Source organism: Oreochromis niloticus, linkage group LG6 (assembly GCF_001858045.2).
Source record: "Oreochromis niloticus isolate F11D_XX linkage group LG6, O_niloticus_UMD_NMBU, whole genome shotgun sequence".
Lineage (NCBI taxonomy): Eukaryota > Metazoa > Chordata > Actinopteri > Cichliformes > Cichlidae > Oreochromis > Oreochromis niloticus.
The window spans coordinates 7,159,875-7,179,232 of record NC_031971.2 but is presented as its reverse complement, the minus strand read 5'-3'; the positions used below and the strand labels follow the sequence as shown (position 1 = coordinate 7,179,232).

At 39.3% G+C, this 19,358-nt stretch overlaps 1 protein-coding gene across 1 annotated transcript in view; it reads right to left on the bottom strand.

Moving 5' to 3' along the window:
* The window catches only part of cacna1ab (calcium channel, voltage-dependent, P/Q type, alpha 1A subunit, b), a 158,182-nt gene that overhangs the window by 62,634 nt on the left and 76,190 nt on the right, over nt 1-19,358 (bottom strand). Inside the window, 15 exon segments of the mRNA XM_019360310.2 lie at nt 678-807; nt 1,015-1,147; nt 3,310-3,617; nt 5,679-6,283; nt 8,337-8,490; nt 9,572-9,678; nt 12,264-12,331; nt 12,578-12,698; nt 13,882-13,954; nt 14,050-14,181; nt 14,720-14,832; nt 16,049-16,161; nt 18,513-18,710; nt 18,918-19,010; nt 19,283-19,327. Of these exon segments, the coding sequence (XP_019215855.2) occupies nt 678-807; nt 1,015-1,147; nt 3,310-3,617; nt 5,679-6,283; nt 8,337-8,490; nt 9,572-9,678; nt 12,264-12,331; nt 12,578-12,698; nt 13,882-13,954; nt 14,050-14,181; nt 14,720-14,832; nt 16,049-16,161; nt 18,513-18,710; nt 18,918-19,010; nt 19,283-19,327 (2,393 nt within the window).

Below are 19,358 nucleotides of genomic sequence, written 5' to 3'. Positions count from 1 at the left end.
GATCAAGAATCATCATGGTTAATGATCAAAAAATTGACCTCACAGCTTATTTTTGTCGGTGGTGTTAGTTTTAGTCATTATGCAAATGTACTGTTTATAAGGTTGGGGAAACCTGGGTTGATGAACAGAATCAGCTTTTTGGGCTTTCCACAAAGAGATATTTGCATGTGATCTATAGCCAAGGGCCTACATTGCTGATAGAAGCTTTCTGGTTTGCGTTGCTACCGACCAATCCTGTTTGAGTAAGCTTTGTTTGGATGCAAGCAAATCGAGTCAGATGGAACAGGAAATCTTGTGTGGCGGATATGAACTGTCGGTTGCAAAACTGCTAAATATCTGCCTTGTAATCACTCCTCGTTATCACATGTGGGTGTTACCAATAGGTATGTAAAAAGGAAATATTAATTAGGATGATGTGATACCTATGATTAATATGTATTATGAACAATTTAGCTGTAGCCAAATCCTTCAAGCCCTAGCATTTATATCACCACTGCTGACCTCCTCACTGACAGGATTTATTAAGAACTAATAACTTTATTTTAGAACCATATACTATTCCCAGATCTTGCTAAAAGTTCTCAAAATCTTCATTTTTATATCTGTTGTAGACATCCCATTATCAAAAAAGAAGAACAATGCAGACAGAAAAACACAAACACATAGTCGTGTCTCACATCGTTTTGCGGTGACTTAGGGTTGACAGGGTCCTCTGCAGCAAGAGCGATGCTGCTCATAGCGATGACAGTAAGGATGGTGAACTCAAAATACTTCAGAGTCAGGATGTAGTGACAGCACTTCCGAAACCTGGTGCAGACACACAGACGCGTGTGCATGTTAAGAAATAAAAAACAAAAAAACCCCACAACACATTAAATATGAAATATGTCTTAGCCTGTAAAGAAAAACTTTCCTTTACAATAACTTTTGAATATTCTAGAAAATAGCATGGTACAATGCTTTGAGCTTGTATGTGTGTATAAACACAGACACACACACAGAGTATATACTCACGGGTTGGTGGTGGACAATATGAAGCAAGAGCTATAAGGAGGCATGGGTTTAGGGCCATCTTCATCTCCGCCCTCGCTCTCCTCTTCTTTCTTCTCCTCACTCTTCTTCTGGTCGGTGTTGGCATTCTTGTTCACTAAGCAAATCAAGGAAAGAGAACAGGAAGGACTCAGAATCGACAGACACATAAAGACTGATATTGCATTGCTGTTAACCTAAGTTCAAGAGGAGGCCACCAATTTTAATTTAGGTGTTACAGTGATATTATACACAGTGTTATAGTACAGCCAAAAACATGTTTTTTTTTTTAATTAAACTGACAAAAAAAGTTACAATACTGCACCCCAGTGCAGTATTGTAGTAACTTTTAGTTAGTGAACTGCTCATGAGGAACCACTGGGGGGCAGTCTTTACTGGTGGAACAGGTGGCAGCCTGGAAGCAATGGTGACTGCGAGCATTTGGTATACCGTAGAGCTGGGCGATATAAGATTTTTTCATATCACGATATGTTTTTTTCATTTCAGGCGATAACGATATATATCACGATATAAGCCAAATAACTAAGATTTAAAAGTAAGATTTAAATGTGCCGTTGCTCACAAGTAAAATGTGAAATAATTAGCAGCTTGTTTTAATTAAAATATTCATTTCCCATAATAAGTTCAACAGGGTAGATGTACTTAAGGAACATGAGACTTCAGTTTCAGATAAATAAAGGCAAATATTGCAAACTACACAAAGGGCAGCCGCTAAAGCGTTTAAGTTTCAAAATAGAACAAACAGAACAGACTACTAAATTGTCAATTCCACTTAGAAACAAAATATTAATTCTAAAAATAAATCTTAGGTCGTTTTACAGAAGAACAGACAAAATTGACTAACTTTTGTCAATATCAAATAAACTGAGAACTAAAAGGAAATTCTCAATCTCTCCTTGTTGTATAGCTTAGCTTTTCAAACAGTTTTAACAGTTACTTTAGTCTGACAAAAGCCGAATGATGAATTAGCGCTTTCAGTCAGAGATTGAGCATGCACCGCTTTATTGTATTTCCAGACTTGCTTTCGGCACAATTTACAGTGCGCGCTACTCGGTTTTTTGTCAGACTTGAAATAGCCGAAATATCTTCACACTACGGAACTTCTGTGGCCCTTCCGTTCGACAAGCTCTCCGGAATTGGAACCATCATCTGTTTTTTCTTCGGTAACCTTCGCTCGCGCTCTCGGTTGATTTTTCTCTAGTTGGCAAACTCATTTCCTTCATTACCCGGGCTGCACGGCTGCAAAAACAAATACACATGTGCGCCTTGGCGCTTGTGCTGTATGTAACAAGTCACGTGAGGTGACTCTGCGGCTGTGATTGGTTCGGCTCTGCGCTACTTAATTTGGATTGGCTGTTCTTTTTTTTTTTTTTTTTTTTTTTTTAAGAGGACAAGAGAGATGAGGCCTATCGCAATAGTTTAATTTTTCTATCGAGAAAAAGTTATTTCACAATACATATCGTTATCGTTTTATCGCCCAGCTCTAGTATACCGTAAAAATAAAACTGCATCCATGCAGTTTAGTATTGATAAAAAGATAGAGGCCAGACACCTGTCTATTGCCATATCTAAGTGTATACAAATGCAGTTTATTGACCACATTGTCCACAATCCTATGTCCGTTCAGTAAACGCAGGTAGCTGCTGCAGCAAAAATTATCAGGCATTATTGGAGCACAAGGAGTGCATATTATTATAGTAGGGTACCTGCCAGAAAGGTTTTTCGTTACTGTCCACTACATATACCATGTCCTGTGTAGCACTGTGTACATGTAGATCTCCATCTACATTGTGCTGATGAAAGGACAGAAAAAGAGAAACTAGGGAATTTAGTTCCCAAATCCAGCATGAACAGAAAGTACTGCAGGCTATAGCAGCAGGAGAAGAGAACACTGAAATACAAATGTATTTAGAAGTAGCTTTAAAACTGTATTATGGCATTAGCTCTACATTTTATCGTTAAAAAATACTCTGAAATATCATGAAGGTAAATGACTCAAAAATAAATAACATTTTAGAGTGTAATGTTTTTGCAGTCTGACCCATAAAAACAAAACACTCTTTTATACATTTTTAAAAGTGTCTTTGACGCGTTTCTCAAGGAGTCCTCTAACTTTACAGTCAGTAGTACCAGTCAGAAGTACAGTTTGTACTGCATTAATGTCTCTCTGTCTAAACTAGAAGATGCCTATGAAACAAATTATATACCCCAAAAAGCCATCTTTACTTTTATAGTCATATGAGCCTCCAAGATGTTCACCTTGTAAGATGGCGTTGGTCGAGGGGTAAGGGTAGACGGGGGGCATTTCTATGGCTGTGTAGTCAGGTTTAACCATGCTAGTGAGAATCAAGCTGTCCATGCTGTGAAGCAGCGTGTGGGTATCAGCATCGCGGCAGTTGAGCAGGTTATTGACGTGGTCAGGATGGTCAGGGTGATCTGGTGGTAGGGCGTAAGGGTGCTCGTGGGCATTGGCCAGCTTGCTGTTGTTGCGGAAGTTGTCCAGGTCCTCATTATACTGCTGTATAGGTCGGGTGGTAGAGAGGCTTGGCCCAGTACTGTGGTGTTCCCTGATGAAGGAAAAAGAGATGGAGGAGATGTCACAAGACCAATACAGAACACACAGAAGGGCAGATTCTCTACCAAGGTCAATATCCTATGATGCACTTGATTTGTGTCTTTATGTAGTTGTAATACATTTGTTTTCATCAAAATAGCCTGGTAGTTTTAATTTAAAAGTCTTAAACTCTCAATAAACAGTCATTACAAAATTCTAAATTCAGAACTAACATTTAAAATGGCATTTCCATTTCTTTTCCATTCCATTTCTTCACTGCATTTCCTTTTCCTGCTTTCTTTGGGATTAGCTACGAGATTAGCAATGGGAATAACTATGGAATTAGCTGTGAAATTAGCTAATAGATTAACTATTGTATTAGCTATTTCACTTAAATAATTCCCTAACTCCTTTGATCCTTGTAGACAATCCTTGTAGAGATGAAATGCAAATTAGCCATGTGGAGCGATGTAAGGAGCTCTCTGATTGGTTACAAAGACACAAGCTTGGCCTGTTTTTTTCCACTGCAATTTGCATTGATGGCTTTGCACTGTTCAAGGACATTTGGCCTAGATGTTCACTGTCTTAAAATGTGCAACGCAGATATATGAAGAATGTAAAGGAACACTGCAATGAAATGGAGCCCTGATCGACTAAGTGTGCACGAGTAGACTCAACCAGTGAACAATATGTACCTACAGTTCCTGCACCTTGGCAAAGATCCTGATTATCATATTGTTATTAATAAAATATACGCTATGAAAAGCAAAACTTGAAATTGATTCACTTTATAGTTGATTTTCTCTGTACAGTCTGTGCCCATAAGAGTCTGAATGTTGTGATGTATAATGTAAATGGTATGGAAATAAATTTTCCCAGAGGTCTTAAAGTGAAGTTATTAAATCACTGCCAATAATTTGGTTGAAGTTTAGATTTTACATGGATCTGTTTGTTTGTAAATGACAACTGCTCTGGGAGCTGAGGGCACATCCTCATCTGCCCTACACTATGTTCATGGAAGATGTTACAACTTTGACAGACGATGACCTCTCAGCACTTTGAGTCAGCTTTTTGGCACCAGGGACCCTCATAGGAAAACAGCAACTTGGACTTCATGCAGTAAATACTACCTTTCTGGTGTTTGATTCTACTAATCGCTCTCTCAATTAACCCACAACGAAAATCAGTCCAAAAGAGCTGGGTAAAATTATTAAGAAGGACATTTAGCGTGAATACAAACGTGTTCACGCTAGATGTAAGAAGGCATTCATTTGTTTTAATAGATTTACTGTTCTGTATGTATTTCCCGGAACAAGTAAAAGCCTTCTTACATTTTGCATTATGTTTTGTATAGAATATGAACAGGACTGCAGGCTATTGAATAGATCAAATCACTAAAGTCATATTGAACAAACTGACCAGGTGAGTTAAACCAATTGACCACTTTTACAAGTTTTAGTTACATAATTGATTAAAGATCATCAAACTACTAGGTAACTTTAACCTTTCTATTTCATTTTTTTCAGTGTACAATAAATGAATTAACTACATATATACACTGTGTGATACTTGTGTGATTTTAACTAGAACCTACAAAATTTTACAGTACTCATGTTACTTTACCAAAGTTTGGTGATGGCTAATTGTGCTGCTTAATACTCTATCGTTTAGATTCGATAATCAGATTTTAAATGGCCTGAAATGTCTGCAATTGTGTGAATGACACAAATGAACTTCTATCAGTGGTGTCCTCACTACTCTTTAAGCATTCTATCTCAGGTCTTTTAACTCTTAACTATCATAAAGTTATGTGGTGACAGGTGGACTGAGGAGATTACATTTACAGACAGCGTTTTAAATATTATCTTTAATGGCTGTAGGTTGTAGCCATTAGCCATCTAAGACTGTATGTAAGATGGAAGTGACTTCTTTAGAAGCACAGCGATAGCAAGTTCATTGAAAAGGTTTGCAATAATTTTGGTTGTTAGGTCATCTCTAACCACTGTATTCACCAGCACAACAACCTATACTGAGTATTAATGACTGACAGGATTTAATTCGAGACTTTCCTTACCTTCTGCAATGCCCTTTGCTCTTATCATGGTTGCATTGTCGATGTCGTCTTGCTCTTCGCCCTTCTCCTTCCACAACTTTTCCCCCCTCTCCTTCTGTCCCCCTGGATCGGTGTCGCCTGCCTTCCTCTCCTTCTCTTGCTGCCCTGCGGTGCTGCCTGGCCCTTCTGTGCTCATTATTTCCTTCTCCTGCCTCACTGTGGTGGGGGGAAACGCTGCGAGCTTCACGGCCTTCCCTGTTCCGGTGCCGATGGCCCCGATGGCTCCGGTGGCTGTGCCTCTCCTCCCCTGGACGGCTCTCTACGCTCACCTCCACGTTACCCAGAGATGTGCAGCTGAAGCCGTGCTCCATACGGGTCTCTGCTAGCTGGCTTGTCTCTCTGCTGTCTGGCCCAAAGGGTTTCTGATGGTGATCACGGTTGTAGTGATAGCAGTGGGCGGCACGGCGGCAGTGATCTATGTCCTGGCGCCGGTACTCCTGGTCAAGTGGCAGTTCTCCAGGTTGGGTCTTGTTGGTGTTATTATTCCGGTTGTCCTGTGGGTTCACCACCAATGGCCTGTCCAAGTGGGTTTTCATGTCACCACGTCCTTTCCGTGGGTAAGACGCCTGAGTCAGGGTGACAGGGTAACAGATGACATTACTAGGTTATATGCAAACATCAGCCAAATTTTAGCCCTGGAGTAGCAAGCCATGCAGGATAATGTTTTTCTAAGCAGGTCTCAGTACACCACTTATATTACATTTCAATCAAATACATTTACTTGAATTTAATTGAATCCTAGAGACTGACTTAAAAACTTTCAGCATGTTTCTTGTTAGCAGTTTATCATTTGCAAACAAGAATCTCTTGTCTAGGTGATCATTTTTGTTAAGATGTATGTTTTTTTAAATCTAAATTGTCCTTTGGAATTTTTTTCACATAGCAAGTAGCAAATTTAAACATTAGTGGTTGTTTTCCATGGTTGTGCATTTCAAACAGACAGTATATTACTGAAAGACAATAAAAATAATCACGTAATAATGAACAACAAAAACAATACTGCAAATGGAAAGAAAAAAACCCAGCTGCTCTAGAACAAAACCACAGCAACGACACTGCCATCCATGCATGGTTGAAACTTTTTAAATTGCTGTTTTAAAGAAGCAAATGCTCATCAAGCCAAGCAAAATACATCAGCTTTTCCTGTATTTTGGGTTGCAGTAGCAAGTGCTTCTAAGCTGGCAAATCAAATGTAGTCCGGAGTATTTTAACTTTCTTTGGGGTTATATTTTATATATACATACGTTAACCCAGAAATAAACAAGCAGGATTTACAGCACTCGTGCCAGTCCCATTCCCTCCCCTGGGCCACAGATACACAGTTTAGCAAACAGCCCACCATTTTTGGCTCCATGTGAGCAAGTTTTGAAACAATTCTTATTTTAAAGTTTTTGTAGAGCCACAAAATGCTAAAACAGCTCCAGCTGTGAACATACAGTTTGCTGAGCCATATCCAGCCAACTCCTGATTTGCACTTCGCCCCATTCCAGGTTTGAGTCCACTGCTTTCTCTGCATGCCCCACTTTAATATTGCATTGCTCCCAAGCACGCAGCTTCAAGCCGTCCCATATAGCATTGAATAGCGCAAAAATAACACTCCTTCACAGGCTTAAAGGGATATTACACTCTGGCATCAAAACATGTGGATTACATGATGACCCAGAATACGCAGCACTTATCAGGTCAGGTCCTTGCATTACTCTGGTGTTTCTACTGCTTGTTGCTGCTCATTACAGACGGATGGGCCTAATATATTGCCATGAAAAAGTAGATTTTTTTTATTTCAACTTCACAAAAACCAGGACAGGGTAGTATTGTAACATGACAATCAGTTTTATATATGAAATCTAATTATGGAAAAGAAGAGAAATACCAAGCAATGACTCCCAAAAAGTTGATTCTGTTCATCTCTACGTGACAGTTCAGCAGGACGAAAACGCAACGTCCAGATGAACAGAATCAACTTTTTGGGATTTCCTTACCTGGATGAATGAGCATGTATCAACACACCAAATCAACGACTTTCACTGTGACTTGAAATGGAATATTACTGTGAGATAAAGATTACTGATCTTAAATAGACTTTACACTCAATAACCATGTAAGGTCTAAGTCATCATCAGTGGTAACCATAACCCTAACTCTATGCAATCAGAATACGTAATTCTTTTTAAGCTGTTTTCCAAAATCTTGATAATCTGGGGACAAAAAAAGGCACACATACATAAGGTTTGGAGCAGGTGTTGGGGTGATGACTTAGACCTAAGAGGGTTAAGATAAACTCAATCTCAGAATTATAGATTAGCTTTAAGATTACTTTAGTACAATTGAGCAGGAGCTCCAACTCTTGGAGAACAACGGACATAAACGTTCTGATACAATGTTTTTGACCTTACAATAGATCATTTTCAATGTCACTAAACACAAATTACATGTTAATACATGTGTCACAAGTGTCCTCCAAGATTCATTCATTCAAAAAGAAGTGGTGTTAATATCCCTTTAAGGTGGTTACAGATTGCTTTACACACATTACAACAAATATTTACCATATATATCAGGAATAGACTGTATATATATGTGTATATGTGGTTTTTTCTTAGGGGGGAAACACCTCACCTCCTCTCCCTCCACTCCCACCTTCCAGTCATCCTGCTCCAGCTCATTGTACAGTGCCTCACGGCTCGTCATTAGGTTCTGTCGGCGAATCTCACTTGTTCTCTGCTCCCACACTGACTTATTGCCCTTGGTGTGGTTCTTTTGCTGCTCCTTACTGTTGGGGGGAATGCGGTGAGGGGATGTTAGGCAGGAGAAAAGGGGTTTTAGTAACGGGGAAGATGGAGGGGAAACACAAGAGGGTGTAGTAAAATAAAAGAAAGGCAGATGTGAGTGATTTCAGGTAAAGCAGGAGGACGAGGTGGAGATAAAGTGAAGATGTTGAGGAATGAATAAGCAAGGAAATTGGTGTTATTGTATTGTTGTCAGAGGTGTTTCAGGGAAATAGATGGTAATGAGTAAGTGAGAAAGAAAAAGGAAAAGAAGGATTAGACACTTGAGGACAAACCTCTGGGATTGCCACTGAAATTTAGCCACACATCAGTAGCAGTAATGTAAAAACGGTTCATCCTTAAAGGGAAGGTCCAATTATATGTATGACTTTAGGTATGTTCTTATTTATCCATGTAGACTGTCAAGGTAAGAGCTTCGCAGTTTGGCTGATACTGGTTTGAATAAAAGAAATGCATCTTACTTATTATTACTGAAAACAAATAAAATTAGATTTGATTTTTTTTCAGAAATTTGGAAACACTTACTTAGACCATGTTGTGAGCAGTTTTATGAAGGAATTATCTTCACCTGTAACTGAGGACCATCTCTCCAACACAAATTTACCAGCACCAAATCTTCTCAGCACAGGCTCGGTTAGCCACAGCGACTAAAAAGTCTAGTGACTTCCAAAGGAGCAGTGAGTTTATTTGAGCAACATTCTCGTGTATACTATTGTCAGCGTTTCTGCTGCCAGGAGCAGATTCTACAGACTGTCCGCCTCTCGCTCTTCTTCCCTTCACAAAGCCCTGAATCTGTTCCTTTCACTCACAGAACAATCGCTTTATCGTGTTTTAGAGAACAGTGAGAGTGTGATGGTGACTGTGTGTGTGTGTGTGTTGTGTGCAAATGAATGCCTGCCAATCATAAATGTTACGAAAGACAGTCCTTGGAGAAACAAAAAAAAATAAATCATTGCACGTGGGATTGTGCCTCTTTGTCACTTCAGCCACATGATGGATTTTGTGTGCAGTGTTTTGAATGTACTCACGTCTTTGAGGGTTATCTGTGTAAATGTGTGAACTCACGCAGCAATAGACAGGTTGGCAGCTGACAGAGGGCTGACCTCTGCCACCTCCTTTGCCTTCTGTAGTGCTGTCTTCTGATTGGCTGCCTCTTCCTGTTCTTCTTCATCCTGTTAAAGAAGAACAGTAATCTGGTCTAAATTTTTAGTGTAAATACTGATAGAGGCAGAGCACAATGAACTCCAACCAACACTGGAGACGAAAACAATTCTTCCCTCTTCAGTGATTTTATGCTGCTTGAAGGTGTCTTCTTGTCAATCTAGCAAAAAACCTGAAATGACTGCCAGCTGTACTATAGTTGGCAACCAAGAACTAAGTTTATTGCAGCTGGCAACAAGATGAGAGGTTTCCATTAGGTCAATTTCGAACACTGGAAACGTATCACTTGCTGTGCCTACAAGTGCAGCAAATGTTTTTGTCATATAAAAGTGAAATACACAAAAATAAGTTTTAGGATACTACACTGCACAAAAAAATAAATAAATAAATAAATAAAGGAACATTTCGAAAACACATCAGGTCTCAGTGAATATTTATATTAATATGGACCGGTAATGTGTTAGGAACAAAAGGATAGGGCAGGGGTCGGCAACCTGCGGCTCTTTAGTCCTTATACTGCGGCTCTGCGTAGTTTGGGAAAATAAATTAGAAGTATTTCGCTGAAGTGTATTTTATCTATGTTAGTTCTTTTTTAACTTGTAGTTCTAACTTGGAAGATTATTGTAATATTGAAATATAAAAATAAAATTATATTCTATTATTTTTTCATCGCTCAAAATAAGAGTCACACTCGCGGAAGCCGGTATACCCGCCGAAACGCCGCGCATTTATCGAGACTTTCAACCCCAGGTAGGCCAATTATGGTCAGCAGCTGTTCTCCACCGTGAACTATGTTAAAAACAAACACCGCTCACGCCTGACAGATGACAGCTTACAGTCCTGCGTAAAGATGAAAGTGACTTCGTATAGCCCCGATTTGCAGACGCTGTGCGCAGAGGTTCAGGAGCAGAAGTCCCATTGTAAACATAGCACGGCAGACCTGACGATGTTTCCATGAACATGCTTTTCAGCATCTCTTTATTGACCACTTTTCACACACGGTTGCTGTACGCATACAGCCGGCTGTAGCTTTTCAGCTCACAGCCCGACACATACCAACAACAACACAACAGCATAGATGGCACAGACGTTAAGGCGGCGAGGCGTGATTGCGGGTGCCGCTCATGCGCGTCCTCCTCCCCTGCAGCGGCGCTGCAGACCACGCCCCGCTACACACATTAACCAGGTAAAATACATATTTAGGCAGAATTTTGCAAATATCTATTTTTCATTTTTCAGCAGCATAGTGCTTTTTTCCAATTATTTTTTAAGAGTCAGGTCAAGGCTCCAAAAGCCCAAAGGCGATATAAGGGTGGCAGCTGACAACAGTTTTTGTTTGCTACATGGATCACTTTAGTTCAGCTGGGTGTCTTTGCTTTTGTTATATTTAAGAGTTCAAAATGTGTTGATTACGTAAATAAAATGCAATTTTCTCTGTAGCACTTCATGGATTTCATAAGCAGCACACCTTAGTTGTTCACACAAAGCACAAAGGTAAAAAACAATATATACAGTGTTATCTTCATTTTAGATGTCAAAAAGTATTTGCGGCTCCCAGTGTTTTCTTTTACGTGGAAACTGGGTCCAAATGGCTCTTTGGGTGTAAAAGGTTGCTGACCCCTGGGATAGGGCATCGTTTTATGGAAATGAAAATGATCAATCTACCTAAAATCAAAGAATCATGTGGCAGGCTGGTCCATTTTGCCAAAATTTCATTGAAGCAACTCAAAATAATACTCAACAGTCTGTATGACCTCCATATGTTTGTATGCATGCCAACAACATCGGAGCATTCTCCTAATGACAGGCTGGATGGTGTCCTGGGGGATCTCCTCCCATATCTTGACCAGGGCATCACTGAGCTCCTGGACAGAGGTCTGTGAGCACAGAGCCCACTAGAGGATGTCAGGCCCTGTTTTCGATTGTTTGGTCTGAGACATTCACACCAGTAACCTGCTGGAGGTCATCCTGGCCCTCCTTGCACAAATGAGCAGATACCGGTCCTGCTCATGTGTTAAGGACCTTCTACAGCCCTGTTCAGCTCTCCTGGAATCTCCTTCATGCTTTTGAGACTGTGCTGGGAGAGAGCAAATGTTCTGGCAATGGCACGAATTGATGTGCCATCCTGGAAGACTTGAACTATCTGTGCAACCTCTGTAGGATCCAGGTATCGTCTCATGCTATCAGTAGTAATACTGACTGTAGCCAAATGCAAAACTAGTGAAAAAAACCATCAGAAAAGACAAGGAGGAAAAAGTCTCAGTGTCCTCCACCTGTGAAACCATTCCTGTTTTGGGGGTTGTCTCATTGCTGCCCCTCTAGTGCACCTGTTGTTTTTTTGTTAACACTAAAGCAGCTGAAACTGATGAACAATCCGTTCTGCTACTTAATTGACCAGATCAATTTAACAGAGTATAACTTGATGTTATACTCTGATTAAAAAGTGTTTGTTTAATTTTCATCAGCAGTGTATATTTCTATAAACTGTCCCAAAGCATTCTCACAGTGAAAGCTGTCAGGAAGATCATTATGCTTGCAAGTGCTTTAGCTAACCACAACAGCTGGGTAACACATAGCTTAACACGTAGACCTGTACCTTTGTAAGCTCCTGGGCATTGGCCAGATTGTCAACAGCGATGGCCAAGAAGACGTTAAGCAGAGTGTCTGTGGTGGCAGAGGTTAGGGAGAAATGCTGAGAGGAAGATGAGTGTTTTTCATGAAAACCAAGTAGAGACAAAAAAGATACGATGTGTTGCAGATAAGCAAATGACAGAGGAAGCAAAACAAGTTGAATTTTCATGTATATGACAAAATATATGCATCTGTATAACTATTCTTAGTATATATAGATACTGTACATGTATACAGCACATTTGAATATATGCACAGGTAAGTGTGAAGGCAGGATACAGTTGCCAAAGAGTGTCAGGACAATAAAGAAGATGGAGAAGATCATCCCCTTGTCTTTCACTCCACCCTGGGACTCAATGCCATAGTACATCACCTCATTCCAGTCCTCTCCTGTCAGGATCTGTCGAGAGAGTTTTAGTTTCATTGGTCTGATATTAAAGAAGTGAGTTTGCTGTGAAAGCCTTTAGTCACTTCACTGCTTGACCACTTAACAATAAGCAATCAAGCAGTAATAATAATGTAACAATAATGAGCTTGTGGTGTAATGTATATGCGCACTGAATGTGTTGCATTTTTGTGTAATATTCATCCTCAAAAATCACATAATAAAGAGAACTCAGCAGCTGGGAGAACTTCATGGTTTGCACATATTTCGCTCAATATTTCCAGAATAATAATTTGGGAGATCTGATTGACCCAGAGCAGCATGTAGTTGTGTGTCTGAGGTAAAAATGGGATTATTTTACTATATTCAGTACTACGTTTTGAGCTACAAGTGCACGTATTGCGAAATACAATAATCTGATTGGTCAGATCTGTTTATTCAGATCTGAAAAATAGGAAAACTGGAGCTTGGTTAGAAGAAAGAAATGTCGCAAATTCTTTCAGCAAAATTACACGATTGGTGTGAACGGCTGCCTTTAGAACACAGGAGTTCAACGAAATATTCACAGAGATTTTACGTATTCTGGTGTTTTTTTGCGTCAACTCACTTGAACGCCATTTCTAGTTAAAAGGTTTTGGGAGTTGCTGGACTGCAACGTCTCCAGCTGCAGTGGCTTTGCTGTGAAATTCCTCCATGCTACGTTAACTGTCATGTTTAATCTGCTGTTGATGTGCTTTGTGGTAAACAACAAGTAAGTTGAATTTATCAGCCATACATACATTGTCCAATCAAGCTTTTCGAGTAAGGATCAGACCACTGTCCAATCCAAATATCAGATATCCCTAATTAGAAATGAAGTTGTGTTACTTTAAATGCCCTCAGCCCTTTAGATACCTCTACACACTCTGATACACACATACAGCTGGTACATTTGAGTGACACAGCTCTGACAAAGTCACTCAAAAACAATAAAGCAAAAACTGCTCCTAACAAAAGATAACTTTCTAAATCACTGCAAGACAACACAGAAACACTGGACCTGCAGTCAGAACTGAACAAGACTGATGACAGCACAACAATAGGCTTTGTTAAAATTCAGTCATGTGAAGTGTTGAAATGTGTCTGGAAAACAAAGTTACTCTCTTTTTAATATTTGTTTCTTTCTCTAAGAAACCATGCATAAAGCTTTCTTCCCCACCTGAAACACTGTCATGATTGCTGCAGCAAAAGTGTCAAAGTTAGTAGGAGGCGTTCCATCGTCAAAGTTAAATCTAAGGAGAAGAAAGGAAAATGTACAGTAAGAAAATAGATGCTCAAATTTAATACTGGCAATTGAGCTTCTTTTTAAGTTAGTGGTGATACTGACTGTCCTCCAAACAGCTGCATCCCCAACAAGGCAAAGACCACGATGAAGAGGAAGAGGAGGAACAGCAAGCTGACGATGGACTTCATGGAGTTCAGCAGAGAAACCACCAGGTTTCGAAGGGGTGCCCAGTACCTGAGGAAAAGGAGGACGTGTGCAAGAAGAAGGACACAAGATGAGGATAAACGAGACAACAAAAAAAGTAAGCAATAGAAGAAAAGAGAGAGGAGGATAGGGAAGAGGGCAGCGAGGAAGATGAGGATCAAAACCATTTACGTAAACTCTAAGACTTAAGAGTCTCTGTTATAAAAGGAGATTGTGATTAAACGAACTTCATATTCACTTAACTGAACAGGTACACGTTTTTAAGCCTTTATTTTGTTAATTTGATATTTTAACATGAAATTGAGCTGTTTTGCTCCTTTTCATGTATACCCTCCTGTTTTTACCTCCTCTGAGCTTCTCCAGATGTCAGTCAAAAGTAACCAACAGGTGTCCCAAATAGAATGACGTGCACTAGTGAAAACATCCAACCCTATTTCATTACAATCGTACCAGTACCATAAGCTCGGCCTCTGATCATGTGCTTCATTATCATCATCGTCTCATTTGTGTACTGATGGAAAAGCATGCAAGTCTAAGACAAGTCAGAGAAAGAGCAAGAGACACTTACTTTGTGACTTTAAAGATGCGGAGCAATCGCAGAGCTCGTAACACGCTGATCCCGAAGGATGTGCCTGGTTTTATGGTGGCCCACACAACCTCGAAGATACTGCCGACTATTACCTGCACGCACACACAATGCAATACAGTCAGCACCGCTGAGTTCAATCAGCAGCTGAAGCTGAAGTTGAAGCTCTCTTTCTCTGAATGTAAGGAATTAATGCGAATTTCTGTTTATGTTGACAGCAAGAGATTTGCAAAATATGGGAAATGATTTACAGTTCTTGCCAATTTACAACAGTTAGTAGCTGTATTACATTTTAATTTCCAACAAAATCCCATTTAATCACAATTTGATAGCAGGCTGTCAACATCTTATTGCCATCTTGATGCACAAAAGATGCTTCAAGGGCAGCAACTTACTGTGAGTGGTCCCTGCTTCAAAACAATTAAAGGCAACTTCATTGCACACTGTTGAAATCATTTCATTTGCACTGAACTTGGAACCCTTGTTTATACCATAGACATTATTAGAATGCTGCTTAGTTATCCAAGAAGCTGAGGTAAATCTGCATAGTTTTCTTTATTATTATTTTACTTTGAATTGTCGGGTCCTTTCCTAGGTGACCACTGGTTTTGTCAGTAAACATTACTTTTATAAAGAAGAAGTCATAAGAAGAAGATCATTCAAGTATCAAACTGTAGCTAAAAAGGAGTCATAGGTTATAACTTTAAAAGAATTTGACCAGGCACATGTTGCACTTTTAGTTTTTGAATTATCACAAAACAGAGAAAACACCCAGGGTACTAATACCTATCACTAAACATTTAATCCCTGAGATGGCTTAATTTAAGACAAAAAAGTGGAATTTCAACAGCACATCTCAGTTTTTTAACATGATAAAGGTTTAACATTTTAGATATGGTACATATGTCTGTGAAGGTTCTCAGTCATTCAGGTCATTGTACTCTAAGGAGTTCTTTAAGTTTCTTGAAGACAGATAGATATGGTATTTTATTGCCCACATTATCCTGTTTTAATAATAATAATAATAATGTTTTTTTTTTGTTTTTTTTCAAAAAACATGGATCCCCTGTAAAAATAAATAAATAAATTGAAATTTCTCTGTGTTGGAGTTAGAGTCTTTGCTTCTGATCACATTTGCTGAGGAATTAATAAACTGATAAGAAAAAACTTCAATAAAAACAAAACTTACTACAGAAGCAGACCACCACACTAACACATTCAGTGTCAGATTAAATGCAGTGTTGGATTTTATAATCAGTACATTTTTTTTTTTTTTGCACTTAGTTTTAGTGTGTGAGTTTGTGCACTCACCACACAGTCGAAGCAGTTGAATGAGGAGTGGAAGTAGGGCTGGATGCCCAGACCGTACATCTTGATCAGCATCTCAGACATGAACAAACCGAGGAAGACAAACTCTGCATAGACTAGAGAGAGAACAAAGGAGAAAAGAATGATTTAGGGCGCGAATGAAGCAAAGAGAAGGGATTTTATTAGAAACAGAAGGCTAGGAATGTGGGTTAGAACAAGAGGGCAACATAAGGATGTGGAGAAAGGACGGCAAAAGTGAAAGAAAGTGAGGCCACGGAGAGAAAAACCAAATGAAAAGACAAAAATCAAAATCAGGTAAAAAGATGTAGAAGGTAGTAGTGAAAACAAGATGGGAGGATGACAGAGTGAGAGAAAGACTCAGTTGAGTGAATGATAATAGTGGTGCGAGCCACTAGCAAGTGTTGTATGAGACTGTGGTGATGAAGGGACTTCATCAGCAACTACGACTTCCTATGCTAATGCAGCTGGACACCAGCCAGGGACAACAAGCTGACTCCATCACGGCCTGTGTGTATACATGTATAAGTAAGTATTTATGTGTGTGGTCACATCAGCAGCAGCAAGCCAGCAACTAAAATGAAAGAGTTACACAACATGGGTCAAGTGGAACTCAGCAAACAAAACTCTTCTGAGCATGATAGTGCAGATCAAGGAAGGATACATGCAACTACAGAATGGGGATAACGCTTGAGAAATAGAGAACATACTCTGTTTCTGCTGTTTGGTGTAGTTAAATTTGTAAAGGCTTGTTTGCATGTGTAGGAGGAAACAGCAGATCTGAAGTGTAAAAAAGATGACTCAGGTTGGGACGAGGTGAGAGTGGGCAGTGGTGGAGATTAAACTGAAAACAGTGAAGCACATCACACGTGGTGTCAGATGTTTGCCTTAGTGTTGCATTTTGCATCCTGTACTCTTATTTGCATGTAGTTCACCAACGGTCCCTGCACATGGTGCCAATGCACCATGGTTAATGCACATCAGTGCCAAACAGACATTCCTGTGACCCAAATAAAACATGCAGCATTAGTAGAAGTATATAAATTTTAATTTATCCTGTTTTTAAATGTAATAATTCTTAATCATTAGCATTTAACATGCTGCTCACATAATAACACACAATAAAGAGCTGGGGTAGTATTTTCTTTTTAAGTTACATGACTCACAGCATAAAGGCATTTAACATACGAAAAAATAGTGTACATTCTATATTGTGCAAAAGTTTTGAGCCAGCTTTTGTTTGTATTTTACTACGAAAATGGGAAATAGGTCCAGTAATTTATTGAAGCATATGCAAACATAAACCTGTGGTATATAAACCAAAAACAGACTTGAGCTTGAAAGTCAACATGTGACCTCCTCTGAACATACTGATCATGGTTTCAGCTCAAGAATTAGATTCATCACTCTGTAAGAACTGTTGGCCCTGATAGTCAGTCCAGTTCTTGTGTAACTAGGCATACCGAATTATTATTATATAGTTTTGCGTCAGCTGTGGTTGTTTTAAAGTGCTTTATAAAGAAAGATGACGACGATGATGATACCTGAGCCTTCTCCCCATTTCTCTTCCTTAAGAATGACTTCTTGATGGACAGCCTTTCACTGAGACCATTTCTGCTGACGCTTCCTCAAACAATGGATGGATCAACTTAAGGGCATCTCTTAGGTCCCGTGTCAAGTCTTTGCTGGACTTTTGCCACGACTTTCAGATACTATTCATTTACCGTAGATGAGGTTTTTTTACTTCAACCACTTCTACTTTCATCCAATTTCCTTTAATTCTTTCAAGGACACACTGCACACCATGCCAAGTTGTAAACTAATAGCTCATTGGGAATCACCTTGTTGATACAAAAATACTATTTTATGTACAAAAATACTACTTTATGCCTGTTAAACTGTGTTATCTTTGACATTTTTTCATAAATTAAAGAAATGGGAACAAATTATGTATTTTTGCGACAGGCTGCTAGTAAAAACGTGCTTTTAGATACAATTTAAAATTAGCTTTTTGCTAAGGTATGTGTTATTTGAAAACACAACACTGGATCATTTGACTTAGGTGCTCAACAAACAGAAAAACATTCCTCTGAAAATGGTCACTTAAAAAACACTAGACTGAAAACAAAGAGAAAAAGCAGCCAATGTCCAAAGAAAAACATTGAATTATTTCTCAAGAGCACTTTAAAAAATAATCAGAAAATGTGGCTCTAGCAAAATATAAAGGCAAACTGAACCAGGGAAATTGAGGGAAATTCCTGTGTTAATTTATTAAAATGCTAGCAGTAATTAGCAGCCAACTGTGTGTGTGTGATGTGTCTATAGAATCCATGAATGTACCTTTATACTGAAGGCATCTAGTATCAAAACTTAAAAATTGGGGTCCACAAACAAGTGTTTGTCATCACGGTGCATCCATCTTTTCTGTACAGTCTATGGCTTTACTCACAGAGAAAGTCAGTGAGCATCTCAGGCTGGTCGTAGTGCACCACGGCCACACAGATGGTGTTGAGGCCCACGAGAAAGAGCACTATCCAGTAGAAAGCCTGCGTCTTCACTATCTTACGGATGAAGAATCGCAGCCGTCGCTCTTTCTTGCTGTAATTGGAGCCCTCCTTACCGCTCTTTATGCTGGAGCGTGCAAAACCTAAGAAGAAGAAGAAGGAGAAAACGAGGATGAAGGGGATATAAGGGAGACATAAAAGTCTATATTTAAGATTTAACATATTTATATCTCCAGTTCAGTTCCCTCTATCTTTACAATGATAAAGAGTGTATAATTCAAAACACAACTCTGTTCTTGGTCCTTATTCGTCCTTTGCGTGCCACCTCTTCATCCCTGTGTTTGTCTTACCTACTGCATCTCCAATGTTGTCCTCTCCTTCCTCAGGGTTCAGCAGCTCTGTCTTGTTGTTTTTGGTTTTGATGGTTGGCCTACGCCTCGAACCTAGAGAAAGAGAAACGAATTGTCTCGTCTTCAGTCTGTCTCTCAGATGTCACTCTCTCACCCTTCCCACAGAATCTGTCACTTGCTGCTGTATCGCGCTAAATCCCACATTTATTTGCACATTTAAATGAGCAGCTCTAAAAACCGCTAAAGCATTTAAGATAAAAAATTGTACTAGACTTTTATTTGATGTACCTTTATTTATACTCCATGGGCAGTGCCTTTCTCATTGTCATATAAAAACATTAACACAACAAATGAAGTTTAGTTACCATCAAAGTTCCCTGTAGCATCTTCCTCAGCCAGAATCACCTCCTCTGTAGAATTCAATGAAATGAGATTTTCGAG